This window comes from Colletotrichum phormii (assembly GCF_030913505.1).
Source record: "Colletotrichum phormii strain CBS 102054 chromosome Unknown BDP81scaffold_26, whole genome shotgun sequence".
In the NCBI taxonomy this organism is placed as follows: domain Eukaryota; kingdom Fungi; phylum Ascomycota; class Sordariomycetes; order Glomerellales; family Glomerellaceae; genus Colletotrichum; species Colletotrichum phormii.
The window spans coordinates 326,153-339,783 of record NW_026851468.1 but is presented as its reverse complement, the minus strand read 5'-3'; the positions used below and the strand labels follow the sequence as shown (position 1 = coordinate 339,783).

Sequence of the window (13,631 nt, the reverse complement as noted above, 5' to 3'; positions counted from 1 at the left end):
GGACGCTTAGGATCGGAGAGTTGAAGGGGAAATCCACAACTTGAATGAGATGTTGAATGTGTTGAATGTCGCCAGATCTAATTTCACGAAGCTTGAAGGTACATCTCAACCTAATGAGTCTAGAGAGTCAGGCATTATCATGAAATCTGACTACGAACTCTGACATGGGTCCGCGTCTGTTGTACCGTCGTCACCCCATCCAGATCCTGGCACCATGGCCGTGTCTTCCCTCGGGATCGTCTCGGTAGGGTGCTTTATGCGGGGTAGCGTTGGGGAAACCTGAGGTCGTGCCGGGCGCCATGTTGCTACCCCGAGTTCCCCGGGAGGAGACTAAACCGAGGCGACCGACAATAGCCCCGGGAAGCCTTTTGCGTTGGGCGGCTGAGTATCTTGATCTGACGCTTTTGTTGTGTTGTGATAGTAGGTTGGTGAGAGTTTCGCTTGCCGGCCGACCCGTCAGTGATCCCCACCATGTTGGAACTCAAAGACTTCGGCTCTACGTTCTCCCTTGAGGGAAAAACTGCCCTCGTCACTGGGGGGTCTCGTGGATTAGGCCTGCACATGGCCACGGCGTTCCTTCTCTCGGGTTGCTCTCACGTCATTATCACCGCCAGAAAGTTGGAGGGCGAGCAAGGCATCAGCCAGGCCATTGAGAAGCTTAACCGTCTCCCCAATACTCGAGGAAAGGCAATCGGAATCGCTGCAAATGTCGCCGACTCCAAAGATATCGTTCGCCTCGTCGGAGAAGTCAAGGACACCGTGGGCGAAAAGGGGCTGAACATCTTGGTCTGCAATGCTGGAGCAGCGTGGGGTTCCAAGTTTGAGGATGCCCCGCCCAGCAGCTCAATCAAGATCTTGGATCTCAACGTGAGGGGCGTGTTTGAGTCGGTGCAAAAGTGAGCGCATTTCAATGAGTGAGTGATATTGTGGCACGATGTATTGACGTCCCTCTAGATTCCTACCTCTACTGGAAAAAGCAGCGTCAGAAGACGACCCAGCTCGGGTTCTCACGGTGAGTTCGACAGCGGGCAGCAATGTACCGCACGTTGGAGAACACGGTACTATCATGTACGCGGCATCCAAAGCAGCTGCCAATGTGAGTTCTTATCTCTGAATGAGATGATAACGAGATGTGGTGTCACTCACACTTCTTTTTCCCAGCATCTGGGACGTAACTTCGCGGTCGAACTGGGCTCGAAGAATATCACGTCCAACATCATCGCACCTGGCTTTTTCCCGTCGAAACTGGCACAGGGTCTCATCGACAACCTTGGAGGTATCGAGGAGCTGAGCAGAGGCAATCCTCTGGGTCGGCTCGGAGAGCCTGAAGACATCGCTGGAGTCGCCGTGTTCCTATGTTCTCAAGCAGCGAAATACGTGTAAGTGCGGTTCCGATGGGTTCAAATGTTCCATACTGATCCTCTTGGGCAGGAATGGCGTGGTCATCGAGGTCGATGGAGGGGCGCGCCTAGTTGCTGGAAGACAGTCCAAGATCTGAGATGATGGGTTGTTAGAATATGGCTAGATCATAGGATACCATCACTCCTCATGACGTGCGAGAGCTTTAGAGACGACCCGATGAGACATGAAGATGGGATAGGCGCCGTGTAGCTGCGGTCATAGGGCAGTAGTAATGACATGACCCGCTATTCGGAATACACAATGATGTACGGCTATCATTGTCTCCTCAGTACGTCAAGTTTACCATGACAGTCTTGGGCTCCGTGAACGTCCTCAGCGCATTGATCGCGCCCTCCCGACCCAGCCCACTCTCCTTGGTACCACCAAACGGCGCTGTCACGAACACCAGACTGATACAGTTGATTCCCACCATGCCACTGTCAATCTCTGAAGCAACTCTCAAGCAACGATTGATGTCTTGACTGAAGACGCCAGCCATGAGCCCGAAGTTTGTATCATTGGCCTTCTCAATGATCTCCTCCTCGGTCTCGAACTTGTTGATGATGGACACTGGCCCAAAGATTTCATTCCGAGCTATCTCTGCATCTTGCGCCACGCCCTCGAAGACGGTGGGCTCGACATAGTAGCCCTAAAAGCTGGCTGTTAACAAGTTTCTCTCGTCTGGACGGCAAACGTGATTCCTCACGGACAGAAATTCTTACCTTCTCACCAACTCGGCCTCCACCAACCAAAAGTGTCCCTTGACCTTGCTGACCACGCTCAATGAAGCCTTGAACCCTCTCAAACTGAGCTTTATCAACCAGTGGGCCGATGGTAGTTCCCTCAGCGTCCGGGTCACCGACGCCCTTGAGCTTCTCCTCCATGGCCTTCTTATACCCAGCGAGGAACTCATCGTAGATCGGCGCCTCGACATACACCCTACTCGCAGCGATGCACACCTGTCCCGTATTCGCCGTGATGGCATTCGCGCACCAGGTGATTGCGTTCTCGAGGTTACAGTCCTTGAAGACGACTGCGGGCGACTTTCCGCCAAGCTCGAGCGTCACGCGCTTCATGTTGCTCTTGGCCGCCATCTCCTGGATCTTGCGGCCTGTGTTGGTCGAGCCTGTGAAGCTGATCTTGCGCACCTTCATGTGGCTAGCTAAAAGTGCTCCTGTGCTCCCATCGCCAGAGACGATTTGGAAAACGCCCGGCGGGAACCCGGCCTGTTCGATGAGGGTACCGAAGGCCAGAGCTGCAAGCGGCGTCTTCTCCGATGGCTTCAAGATGAAACAGTTGCCCATTGCAAGCGCGGGACCAGCCTGGATGAGTCTTCAGTAGCACGAACTAGGTACGAAGAGATAGTCCGATTTATTGCATACCTTCACGCCAATGATCCCAACAGGGCCATTCCAGGGAATTATTCCACAGCAAACGCCAATTGGCTCGTTGCGAACAATCTTCAAGAAGCCTACATCCACATCAGTAAAATTCGACACTGTAAGGCATGCCAAAACTCACCATCTTCCTGAGGGTACGTCTCGCCGGGAAACTTATCCGTCCAGCCCGCAAAGTACCTCAGACTGTCACTGGCCATCTTAATCTCCAAGCTCCCAAAGGTTGCCCACGGTGCGCCGAGAGTGAGACGGTTAATGTCCGCCAGAACCTGACCGTGCTGCTCGACCAAATCGGCGAGTTTGTTGAGCATGTCTCGCCTCACGGTCGGAAGCGTCTTTTTCCACTTGGGGAAAGCGGCTTCTGCTGCTGCCACGGCGGCGTCGACGTCCTCTTGTCCGCCGAGGGGGATGTCGTCGGCTACTGGAGATGCGTCCTTTGGGTTGAAGAGCTCCATCTTCTTGCTGTTCTTGGAGTTGACATACTAAAGTTTTGTCATTTACACGAGTTCTTTCCAGAGAAGAGCTTGTTACTCGCCTGGTTGTTGATGTACAACTGCTTGGGGAGGTTGGTTTTGCTCCATGGGAAATCCGACTTGATACCGTTCACAGCTTCCTTCAACGACGACCCTAATGTATCCATGATGAAAAGATGTTTGAGGTAACAGTACTGTATAGATATTCCTAGACGATGGATCAAATGGAATCTCAATCGACAACACAAAACAGGAAGATGTTAAATGAGCAAATCCAATCTTCATGATCTTCTTAACGTCCACAACTTCGGCCATATCCCACTACACAGGGCGTCAAAGGACCATGGAGATAAGTTCGGCGTCCTCCTTCATTCCGGTATCACATAATCACGGCGTCAAAGGACCATGGAGATAAGTTCGGCGTTCTCCTTCATTCCGGTATCACATAATCACGGCGCATGAATGCGCCCTCGATGAGGGGATCGTTGTTCTCGCCTGGCCTGAGACGCATGCACGTCGAACTTGGCGCAGCTCACGCAGCTCCGACGCCAATAAAAAGCTCTTGGGTTTCCACGACATCACACGAGAAACGCCACCAAGCTGCGGGGATCCTTTGTTGGACCAAAGCTGACGATAATACTGGGCCCTTTTGGACATGTTCAATGATGGGTAAGTATTGTCATCCTGAGTCAAGTTGGATGTCTCAATCAAGCATAACTGATTCGGGAGACGGGTTGACTTCCCGCAGGATCAGCGTATTCCCCACTTCGGTTACTGTGATTTGATCGCAAACGTTTTTGGCTGCCGGGGTATGGCGCAGGATTCATGAGTGGTGCAGTGTTCGAGATGGCTATCGCCTAAGGGGTTTTGATCAAGAAATTGATAGGGAAAGAAGTTATCGACCGAAGGAAAGCCCATCCAACTGGAGATAGGTCCCAAAAAGCATAAGGAAGTGATGAGTATTTCTGACACTAGCTTACTGGGTTGTCAGTCCGTACCTCAGTGAAAGACTGAAAGACCGAGCATTCTCGTTTTCTGAAGAGCTAATTTAGAACTCCTTGCAGCAAAGCCCTAGTCAAATGATATATACCTCTCTCCGTACTGCTCTGCGAACTTCTTACAGCGTTCCTGGTACACCTTATGCTTCTTGATAACCTCTTCCGCCGTCTTCATCTCCTCTCTCCCAACCTGATGCCGATGCGCCGCATCAGGCCCGTCCGCAATCCTCACAAAGCGCGCATACGTCCACATCTCAGGGAGCGGCGTATGTTGCGTCAGACCCTGGCCTCCATACATCTGCATACACTCGTCAATAATCTTCGTAGCCATCATGGGCACCAAGATCTTGCTCTGGGCAATCGCTCTCTTGCCAGCCTTGTTCCCCAAGAGATCCATCGTATCCGCGGCGTTCAGGACGACTAGGCGGGCGGCATCCAGCTCGAGACGCATCTGAGCAACACGTTCAATATTGGAATCGAACTCGCCGATGAGTTTTCCTCTGGGTTTCTTGCGAGAGTCATTGCAGCGGATCAGAGCTAGCTCGTAGGCTCTCTCGCATTGCCCGATTAATCGCATGCAGTGGTGAATCCGGCCGGGGCCCAGGCGGCCTTGGGCGATCTCGAAGGCGCGTCCTTCTCCGAGGATGATGTTTTCTGCCGGGACGCGGACGTTCTCGTAGAGGTATTCTCCGTGGCCCTCTGGCGCATGGTCGTAGCCCATAATTGTAAGGTTCCGAACTTGGCTGATTCCTGGCGTGTTGCAAGGGACGATGATCATGGAATGACGAGACCATTTTGGATTATCCGGATTGGTGCAGCCCATGAGGATGTAGAACGACAAATCCTTGTTCCAGAGGCAGTTCCCGTAGAGTTTCCTTCCATTGATTACGTAGGAGTCGCCGTCACGCCTGATGCTGATTCCGATCTGTGTGGCATCTGAACTCGCGACATCCGGCTCGGTCATGGAATAGGCAGAGGATGCGGTGCCGTCGAGAAGTGGCTGGAGCCATTTCTTCTTCTGTGCTTCGTTGCAGTACTTGGCCAAAAGCTCGATATTGCCCGTCTCTGGAGCGTGACAATTCATCGTCTAAAGCAGGTCAGAATCTTATTTTGATAAGTAGCCATGAAGGAGGGATGTCATCGTACTTGGGCTGCCCAATAACACCGGCCCATGATCTCCGCGCAGCAGGAATACTCCAAGTTTGTGAGACCGGGACTCTCCTTGAAGTGGTTGGGTAGGAAAAGATTGAATAGGCCGCGTTCTTTGGCCTTTTTGCGCAACTCGTGTATCAATGGTGGTGTCGTCCAGCGCCGGGCCTCGAGCTGGGCTTTGAAGACTTGCTCTCTTGGGATACACTCATTTTCGACCCAATCGTACACAGCCTTGATCTTCTCAATAGCTAGAGGTGAGAGCTTCGCCTTTACCCATGGTGGCAGGTGAGCAAAAGCAGGACTCTCCATGGCAGGGCGACTTCGTTACTCGTGGGCTCGGTGGTTGTTATCTCTGCCTGGGTCTTTGGACAGTGTCCTCAAAAAGACTGTCAACATATAGCGAGAGGCATCAAAAAGTCAGGAGAAGTTTTTCAAATCTACCTACACCGTGGCGTTGCCGAGACTGTTCCCACTGAGCCGTACCGGCAAGCACCCCCAAGTACCTACTTACCTTGAGGTAAGTACCTCAAGAAGTCCCCTCCATGACAGACTCCTGTCTCATTCAGTGCTCAGTGCGGCTCCAGGCGCTAATGATTCAGTGCCCTCGATACGTTCTGTGAGCCTTCAACGGCCGGGGCGCTCGGGGTGGGGCGTTGACCTCGGCCCCTCACGGTTCTGTAAGCTTGTGCGGGGTCCACGCGGGGTAGCTCCTCCGGGGGTCATCGGCTGTGCGTTAGGGTGAGGAGGAGAAGATTGGAACACGAAACAATTCCCATTCAAAGCCTGAGTGACGCCCTGAGACAGTGCCACAGAAGCCAATGAGATGTCGCAGGAGTGTCCTTGCCATCTGCCCAGCACTGCACTTACCGTTTGTCAGCCTTCAGAGTACACTTTGCTCCCCCTGCATTATTGTAGAGTTAGCTCTTCTACTACCTATCTTACGCAGTCTACCTACTGGCTCATTTTATTGTGGAAAGTGGATTAGAGTTCACTGTTAGAGATGTAAAGAGTAGAAGTTATCGTTGCAATGCGTACCTGGCTGTAGGCTCTGCAGCTATGTTTGCAGTACTTGTGGCCTCACCTACAGGTCACAACCTTAGCCCGGATAGTCCTGTCCAACCATGATTGCACTACGATCAACAGGATCCAAAGCTGCACTATCATTATGATTGATCTAAAGATTGTCCTCCGCTGAACTGAGACAAAGATATGTGTGAACTTTGGTCGCTGCACCTTCATGATTGCTTCAAGGCATGGGCGTACAGATGGTGGCCAGTGGAGCATACCTAGCGACTCTGCCTCTACTGATGATTCACCGGCCAGATTGCTATTTATATGAAATTATAGGCTTGTTCTCAGATAGGCTTCTGTAGACAAGCCACATACCTTGACGTTGACTTGGGTGTTGACCTCCGCTCGGACTCTCGGGTGGTGATGACGGTATTAGGCTCAAAGTCAGTTGGTAGGGCATAAAGCACTTCAACGGAACCAATCTCCTTCCTCTTACTCATAAGCTCAAGATTCAACTTCACTGAGAGGGCTTTGTTCAATATAAACGACCTTGGCACGCAGATAAGCGGACAATAAAAAGCCGGACAGCCCGCATCTTTCTGAGCCATCAACGCTATCAAACTTGCTCCATCCCTAACCCTCGGTCTGCTTCATCGTTCTTAATACCCTGCATTGCCACTGGATCCTTGGACACCTAGCGAGAGTAACTGTACCAAGTGAGTACAAATCAACGACGAATACGCGATTGGGACGAGCGTGACACTCGTCATCTGCTTGCCAGAAAAGCCAGTATGCTGGAGACAACTGAGAAGCATGCCCTGGTGTTCGGTTTGTAGCTCTCTGTCCTAGATTGGGTCGTTATTTCTAATGAGACGCGATAGGTTCAAGTGGAATTACGGGGTGGGCCATCACCAATATGATTCTCCAGGGCTATCCTGGAAAGGATATCTTTGATTCTGTGACGGCCCTCACCAATCGCCCGATCAGCCACGAAACAACTCAGTGGCCTACGTCTGAGAAGCTTCGCATTATCAGCGGTGTGGATATCTTAACGCCTGAAGGACAGGAGGCCCTCGAAATAGACCTCCAGAACAAAGTGGAGAGTATCAAGAAGATTACACACGTCTATTTCTGTGGTAAGCGACACCAACGACAGCTTGTACGCCAGGCCGTGTGCTGACATTACCAATCAGCCTATATCATGAACCTCGACCCAGCAAAGGAATGCCAGATCAACACTGAGCTCGTCAAAAAGGCTGTTACTGCTATTGATAGCCTGTCCTCAAGCCTGAAGTTCATCCTTCTGCCAACAGGCACCAAGGCTTATGGCATCCATCTCATCGACCACTTTCCATTCGCAAAGGAACTCCCTCTGCGTGAATCACTACCGCGAATTCCTGAGCCATTCGGCTCGCAACTATTCTACTACCACCAGATTGATGCACTGTCACGGCTTGCCAAGGGGAAGAACTGGTCCTGGTGCGAAGTCAGAGCTGATACGATCGTGGGCTTCGTGCCAAACAACAACATCTGTTGCGCGGCACAGACGCTGGGCATTTACATGTCCCTCTTCGCAGAAATCGAAGGGAAAGGGGCCGAATGCCCTTTCCCTGGCAACGAGAAGTCTTGGAGGAATCTCAGCCACGAAAGCAACCAAGATATCCTCGCAAAGATTTGCGTGTACGCGTCCTTGCATCCCAACGTCACACACGGGCAGAAGTACAATGCCGGTGACAAGTTTCAACCTTCTTCATGGAGCCATAGATGGCCCATCATCTGTGGGTACTTTGATTTGAAGGGAACTCCACCTCTGCCAGATCACCAAGCCCCTCAACCCGAGCACTACCTGGTAAAACATGCTGAGAAGTGGAAAGAGATGGAGAAGAAGCATGGCCTTGTCGGTGGTCACATCGCCAACGAACGCACCTTCATTGAGCCAACCCACGGCGTAGGAATGATATACGGCCTGACGAACTTGCTTAATTTCGACAGGCAGCTTGACATGACCCAATGCCATGAGATGTGGAGTTCCAGCAAGGAGGAACTTGATGCGAAAGATTCATGGTATGCTGTGTTCGATAGGTTTAGAAAGGCTAGAATCATTCCATAGCTGTGTCAGCAATGGCAGTGTCGGCTCACACCGTCTTCCTTGTAAACTTGTTGATGAACGGATCCGGTCGGAGCTTAGCTCCGGTCTTTTTGTGGAGGCTTTCCCGGAGAAGTTCCCGAAACCAGGCCCACCTGTCCGGTCAGGTACGTCCCGTAGCCGAAAACAGGATGACACATGCATCCCAGCCACAGTGGCCGTGCGTTACAGTGGCCACCTTACGATGGACGCAGCTGAAATGCAACTTCCGCAATTCAAACATTCCACGCATTCTTTCAATCCGACGCTGCTTGAGGTGAACCGTGTAGAGCACCTTGTTGCTTGCAGAATTTCTTCTTCGATATTTTGGTTTCTTGGTGAATTTCTTTTTGAAGTGAACCGTTCACTTCACTTCCTTTCTTTTACAGTCCTTGCTCAACAACGCATACGATTTAAACCCGCCCCGCTTGTTCCCGCAAGGTCCCCCCCCCCCCCCCCCCCCCGTCAGCTGAGGGTCTCCACGATACGGAAGATAAGACCATCACCCCATCAAGGCCGGGCCTGAAGGCATAGTCGTGAGAGACGACGAGTATGCTACTTTTCCCCGATGGCGACGTCAACGGTGACGACGCCAAACGCGACAAGCTCGCCGCCTTGCCCGAAGAGCTGCTCATCGAGACGCTGAACCGCCTCTGCCACAGGGACCTCTGCAATGTGTCGCGCCTGAACAAGCGCTACCATAGGTTGGCCGACGCCGTCTTGTACAAGAGCGTTCACTTCCAGAGTCCGGAGCTTCATCTCACGTTCAGCGAATCGCTAGGCCGGCGGCCGCGTCGTGGTTCGGCTATCAATGAGGTGAAATTGATTTATCCTAATGAGGAGCTTTCGCGCCTGGCTCTCGACGCACCCGTCCACAACTCTCACTATGACCCCACGCGGTCCGACACTCTTTCGCGCACACTTTCCGTAATGTCAAATTTGGAGAAACTCGACATTGCTGTTCCTCACGTCCTCTTACATGGCATCGGCACCCTTTTCAATGGACCGTTCGACTTGGCGTACCTCAAGGAGTGCACACTGTTCTACCAATGCACCGATGATGCCTACTGGGACCTGCGAGAAAACATCCACATCTTTGCCCACCCCACGCTGGAGACTCTCATCATCAAACGAGCCAAACTCGACGAGAAAGGATTCGACTTCATGGAGCGCCCCCACGAGACGGGCCTGAAGAAGTTGCACCTGATCGAATGCGACATTAACGATGACGGACTTTCAGACCTCCTCGAATTCCCAGAGGGCTTGGAAGAGTTTGTCATGACGCAGACGGCAGAGCCGAAGCCCGAGCTGGAGGAGAGCTCGGACAACTTTGCCGACTACGTTCTCGCTCTCAACTCCCAGGCACACTCACTCAAGACGTTCACCATTGACTCGCCAACGCTCGGCTGTCGCAAACCATTGAGAATGAGAGAATTCGAGGCGCTCAAGAGTATGAGGATGAACTGGGACTACCAGCTCTTCGGCAAGACGTCCAAGAAGCCGCGCATGCACTCGGTCGGTCTCCCGCCAGAGATGGAGGTCCTGGAGTTCTTCAACGAGATGGGCTCTGATGAGGAGGTGATGGACCTCCTCCTCTACACGATTCAGACCAAGGATGTTGTCGCCAAAGCCTGGAAGACCTTTGTGGTGCCCGAGAGCGATGGCGGCGTTTCGCGCGAGATCAAAGAAGCGTGTAGAGAGCACGGCTTGCAGCTGGATATCATTGGAGCATTCGACACGGACGGCGACGCTGACTAGAAAAAGAAGACTAGAAACAAAAGACCAAAGAGAGGAGGCATGAAGACTTAGAGTACGAGAAGTCAAAGTAAAGACTGAGGAACAGCAAATTATACGTAGAAAAGTATAAACGAAGAGTAGACGAAGATTAGATGACAATAGACGAATACCAAGACCTCATCCATTGTATTCCGCGCTCCGGTTCAGGCAGACTCTTTTCAAGCTGAATAGTGATCCGCTGGGGTTTCGCGTCAGTGTTTCAATGCCATCCGCGCCAGGTGAGCCGGGCCGGATATGGTCACGGTGAACGCTGGCTCCACTAGTCGCGGTCAGAGTTCGGGCCCGCCCCGCCCCGCCGCCGTCCCCGGACTTTCGGAACCTAGTACCGACCAGGCCTCACTCCAGATTTGACATTAGCTGGGTGGTGCTAGCCTGGTAGAAAACGACAGAGCTTTCTTCAGTTACTACCTATCCAGATGGACAATAGATAGCCGCACTCCATGACCCAATGAACATAATGCACCAAACCGGAGTGTCCTCCGGAACACGTATGTATACCTAAGTACGTCAGAGAGCGTCAAATAGCATCACGCAATCGGGGTCTTTCCGACCAGCTGCATGAAGGACGATGAAAATCACTCGAAGGTAGAGATTCCACCGGCATGCCGAATGCGGGGGTAGCAGGGAGAAGGGGATACCGGACAAGCGACGTCCGGGAAGAAGCAGACCAGTCAGAAGCTGGACGGCTATGCACGATGGTCTGTACGTAGTAGGCTTCTACGTCAGAGACAACTGACGTAGTTGCGTGAGAGCATTCCAAGCGGTTCGGATGCAACGTCTTGTCAACTCGACTGTTGAGCTGGCCTTACATGTGACGCGGCACACAGTCTTGAACACTCGACTTGCGGCTAGGCAACGTTGTGCTCTGTAGCATGTAGTTGAGCCGGGATTTTCTGGAAACTGCATCGATGCTTTTCCTGTTAGTGTCCGCTCGTTCATACTGGGGCATCTCAGAAGCACTAGGAAGTTTGAACTGGAAACAAAGTAAGTCATGTGGGTGAACACTTCAGAGGTGGAGCGGAACACGGCAGTCGGTGCTGTTTGGCGCAAGCAATACCATTCGCTGGTGGGTAATTAAGTGGCGGTCTGCCTGGGAGCGTATTCGGGCTCTCGTCCGGACGCTTCATGTGAACTGAAGAATCAGAATGGCCTCATACAAGATGCCAACCTCCAACAGAAACCAAAAGATATCGCAAAAGCCAGGCCTCTGTATTACTTGATTTTACCAGTAGCCGTGATATTCCACCGCTATTTAACCATTCACTATCTAGGCCAGCCGGCTTTTACTTTCAGGCTTGGCAGTTGCCTTCGCCGCCGTCGCCGCCTTCTGCTGCCGAATCGCCGTGCTACTAATCTTGGACGCGAAATTCTCCGTCTCGCTCGCCCCCTCGCCCTGCTCACTGGCATCCAAAACCTCCACTTCAAACGTCTCCAGCGGCTTCCACCCTTGCGCCGTCCGCTTATCGTTGACGGATTTTCCTCCCGACCGCGTCTCCCCCGAATACACGAGCACATCCATCTCCTCCTGCGTCACCGTGGGGCCGAAGCCGTCCTGGATCTCGACACACTCGACGATGATGGCGCCGTCGCGAAAGGTGGCCTCGACGCGGCCCGGTTTCCTTGTAACCGTCCCGGCCGGGCTCGTCTTCTTCTTCCACCCGCTCTTGTTTAGCTCGAGAAGGGATGTTAGGAAGTCGAGAGTGTAATCGGCTCTGTCATCCCAGGACTGTACGAGCTCTGCGTGTTTCTTGTTTACCAAGAGCTGGTCTCCGGTGATACCGACGATCAAGCGGCAACTTGACGTTGCGTCTTTGACCGGTACCCGGAGTAAAAGTGCTGCAGCCGTCAAGAGCAACTTGTGGCCTGGGTGTAAATGATCGAATGTGCCCCCTAGACACACGATGTTGTACCCCGGGGTGTCTTCCACGGGATCTTCGCTCGATCCCTCAACATTCATGCTCAGACCTGCCTCAACAACTACCAGTTGCGACTGCAGAATCGTTTGCCTACTCTCAGCAAACTTGAGATATGTTGACAATGTGCGGTAGCCTTGTTCGCTGTTGATATGGAAGATGTAGTTCCAGGGGTGATATGCCAAGGCAAAGGTCGGTAGATCCACGACCGTCGTGTTATTGGGCTCGATGGCGGCCACAAAATCCGGCAAAAACTTCCGGTTGGCATCGTGGTCCACCAAGACGACGCGCGCATCAACGGAGCCAGGTCCGCCGTGGACATCGCTGGCAATGGCCTGCTCGGCGCATATCAAGGCAATGAGACTGTAGAGACCGGCGATGAGAGACTGGGCGGCTGGCCATGATAGCGATTTGGTTTTTGGCGATGCGCCGCGGAGAAGAGGGCCCACGACGGCTACAATGAGAACGGAAGACCGATTTGGGTTCTTGATTTTGGAGAGGACTGCCTGTAGCGACGGACGGTATGCGGCGCTGAGCGAGGCCCGTGATGGTGGCCGGGTGGGGAGGGGGAGGAGCAATAGGCTCGGATATTCTTGGGAGCCCATGCTGGGTTTGTGTTTGCACGTGACAGGTTGTAAAGAGACTTTGAACAATGAATACAAATAGACTGTAGACAGAAGTAGCAAGTGACGGCGATGTGTGCCCCAGAGCAATTCAGTTGAGTTGATGATTCCAGTGCTGTGAGCTGTTGTTTCCCTCGGCCAGGTGGGGTGATTCGGCAGGGGAGCTCTCGCAACGTCCAAGTGCTGCCCGGCCGAGGTGAGGGGACGAGTCAGAGTGTGGGGCTCGCGCTAGCGATGCTGATTCATCCTTGCCGCTGCGGAGATAACGCGGGGCTGCGTCACTGTCATGTGATTGGATCGGCCCTGTCTCCACTCTCGAGGTACGTATCATGCCAGTCCTGCCTCTCGTCCTCCTCAACCAACCTCTTTTCATCATGTCCAACTTACAACAACATATTGGTCAACTTTCCTTCACGTTCTGCTGTTGCCGCCATTCAGAGACTCAAGCAGTTTCATCTGAAGATGACAATGTTCTTCGCTGTACTCTGTCTGCACTAACGTAATGGCGTCCATCCAGGACTCGTCAATATGCCGTCAGCCGCTGGAGAGAAGAGCCAGCCCAGTCTGCTGTCGCTTCGTCCGCCGCGGAAAACTGTCGGCAAATCCGCGTCGTCTAATTCGACATCGGATCTTGACATTCAATGTCACTGCGCCGTCCATCTGCGGCTTCCGGTGGACCTCACAACCTTCCCCGCATCCGACGTGCAACCATCTTGTCAATGGGGCGTCCAGACCTTTTCC

At 52.8% G+C, this 13,631-nt stretch overlaps 6 protein-coding genes across 6 annotated transcripts; 3 read left to right on the top strand and 3 right to left on the bottom strand.

Moving 5' to 3' along the window:
* The first annotated feature begins 352 nt into the window (after nucleotides 1–352).
* On the top strand, nucleotides 353–1,602 carry BDP81DRAFT_115102 (rhamnolipids biosynthesis 3-oxoacyl-reductase). Its single transcript, XM_060581533.1, has 4 exons — nucleotides 353–896; nucleotides 955–1,096; nucleotides 1,162–1,379; nucleotides 1,432–1,602. Exons 1-4 carry the CDS (start codon nucleotides 472–474, stop codon nucleotides 1,496–1,498), a joined length of 852 nt encoding a protein of 283 aa, XP_060439974.1. The 5' UTR covers nucleotides 353–471; the 3' UTR covers nucleotides 1,499–1,602.
* BDP81DRAFT_438461 (aldehyde dehydrogenase) lies at nucleotides 1,358–3,668 on the bottom strand. Its single transcript, XM_060591320.1, has 5 exons — nucleotides 3,334–3,668; nucleotides 2,923–3,280; nucleotides 2,784–2,872; nucleotides 2,124–2,723; nucleotides 1,358–2,050 (listed from the first exon to the last, which is right to left on the bottom strand). Exons 1-5 carry the CDS (start codon nucleotides 3,436–3,438, stop codon nucleotides 1,688–1,690), a joined length of 1,515 nt encoding a protein of 504 aa, XP_060439973.1. The 5' UTR covers nucleotides 3,439–3,668; the 3' UTR covers nucleotides 1,358–1,687.
* Nucleotides 3,669–4,342: 674 nt separating this feature from the next.
* Nucleotides 4,343–5,730, bottom strand: BDP81DRAFT_330901 (acyl-CoA dehydrogenase family member 10; the record flags this gene model as incomplete). The annotated part of the gene is made up of 2 exons (XM_060585460.1): nucleotides 4,343–5,356; nucleotides 5,416–5,730. The coding sequence occupies 2 exons, from the start codon at nucleotides 5,728–5,730 to the stop codon at nucleotides 4,343–4,345; spliced, it is 1,329 nt and encodes a 442-aa protein (XP_060439972.1).
* A 1,338-nt stretch (nucleotides 5,731–7,068) lies between these two features.
* Nucleotides 7,069–8,542, top strand: BDP81DRAFT_410271 (uncharacterized protein; the record flags this gene model as incomplete). Its single annotated transcript, XM_060589114.1, has 3 exons — nucleotides 7,069–7,260; nucleotides 7,314–7,568; nucleotides 7,626–8,542. Exons 1-3 carry the CDS (start codon nucleotides 7,224–7,226, stop codon nucleotides 8,540–8,542), a joined length of 1,209 nt encoding a protein of 402 aa, XP_060439971.1. The 5' UTR covers nucleotides 7,069–7,223.
* A 460-nt stretch (nucleotides 8,543–9,002) lies between these two features.
* BDP81DRAFT_358215 (F-box domain-containing protein) lies at nucleotides 9,003–10,473 on the top strand. The gene has a single exon (XM_060586352.1). It carries the CDS (start codon nucleotides 9,110–9,112, stop codon nucleotides 10,313–10,315), a length of 1,206 nt encoding a protein of 401 aa, XP_060439970.1. The 5' UTR covers nucleotides 9,003–9,109; the 3' UTR covers nucleotides 10,316–10,473.
* Nucleotides 10,474–11,397: 924 nt separating this feature from the next.
* Nucleotides 11,398–13,010, bottom strand: BDP81DRAFT_438456 (cytidylyltransferase). Its single transcript, XM_060591319.1, has one exon. The coding sequence runs from the start codon at nucleotides 12,870–12,872 to the stop codon at nucleotides 11,622–11,624; it is 1,251 nt and encodes a 416-aa protein (XP_060439969.1). The 5' UTR covers nucleotides 12,873–13,010; the 3' UTR covers nucleotides 11,398–11,621.
* Between the last annotated feature and the right edge of the window lie 621 nt (nucleotides 13,011–13,631).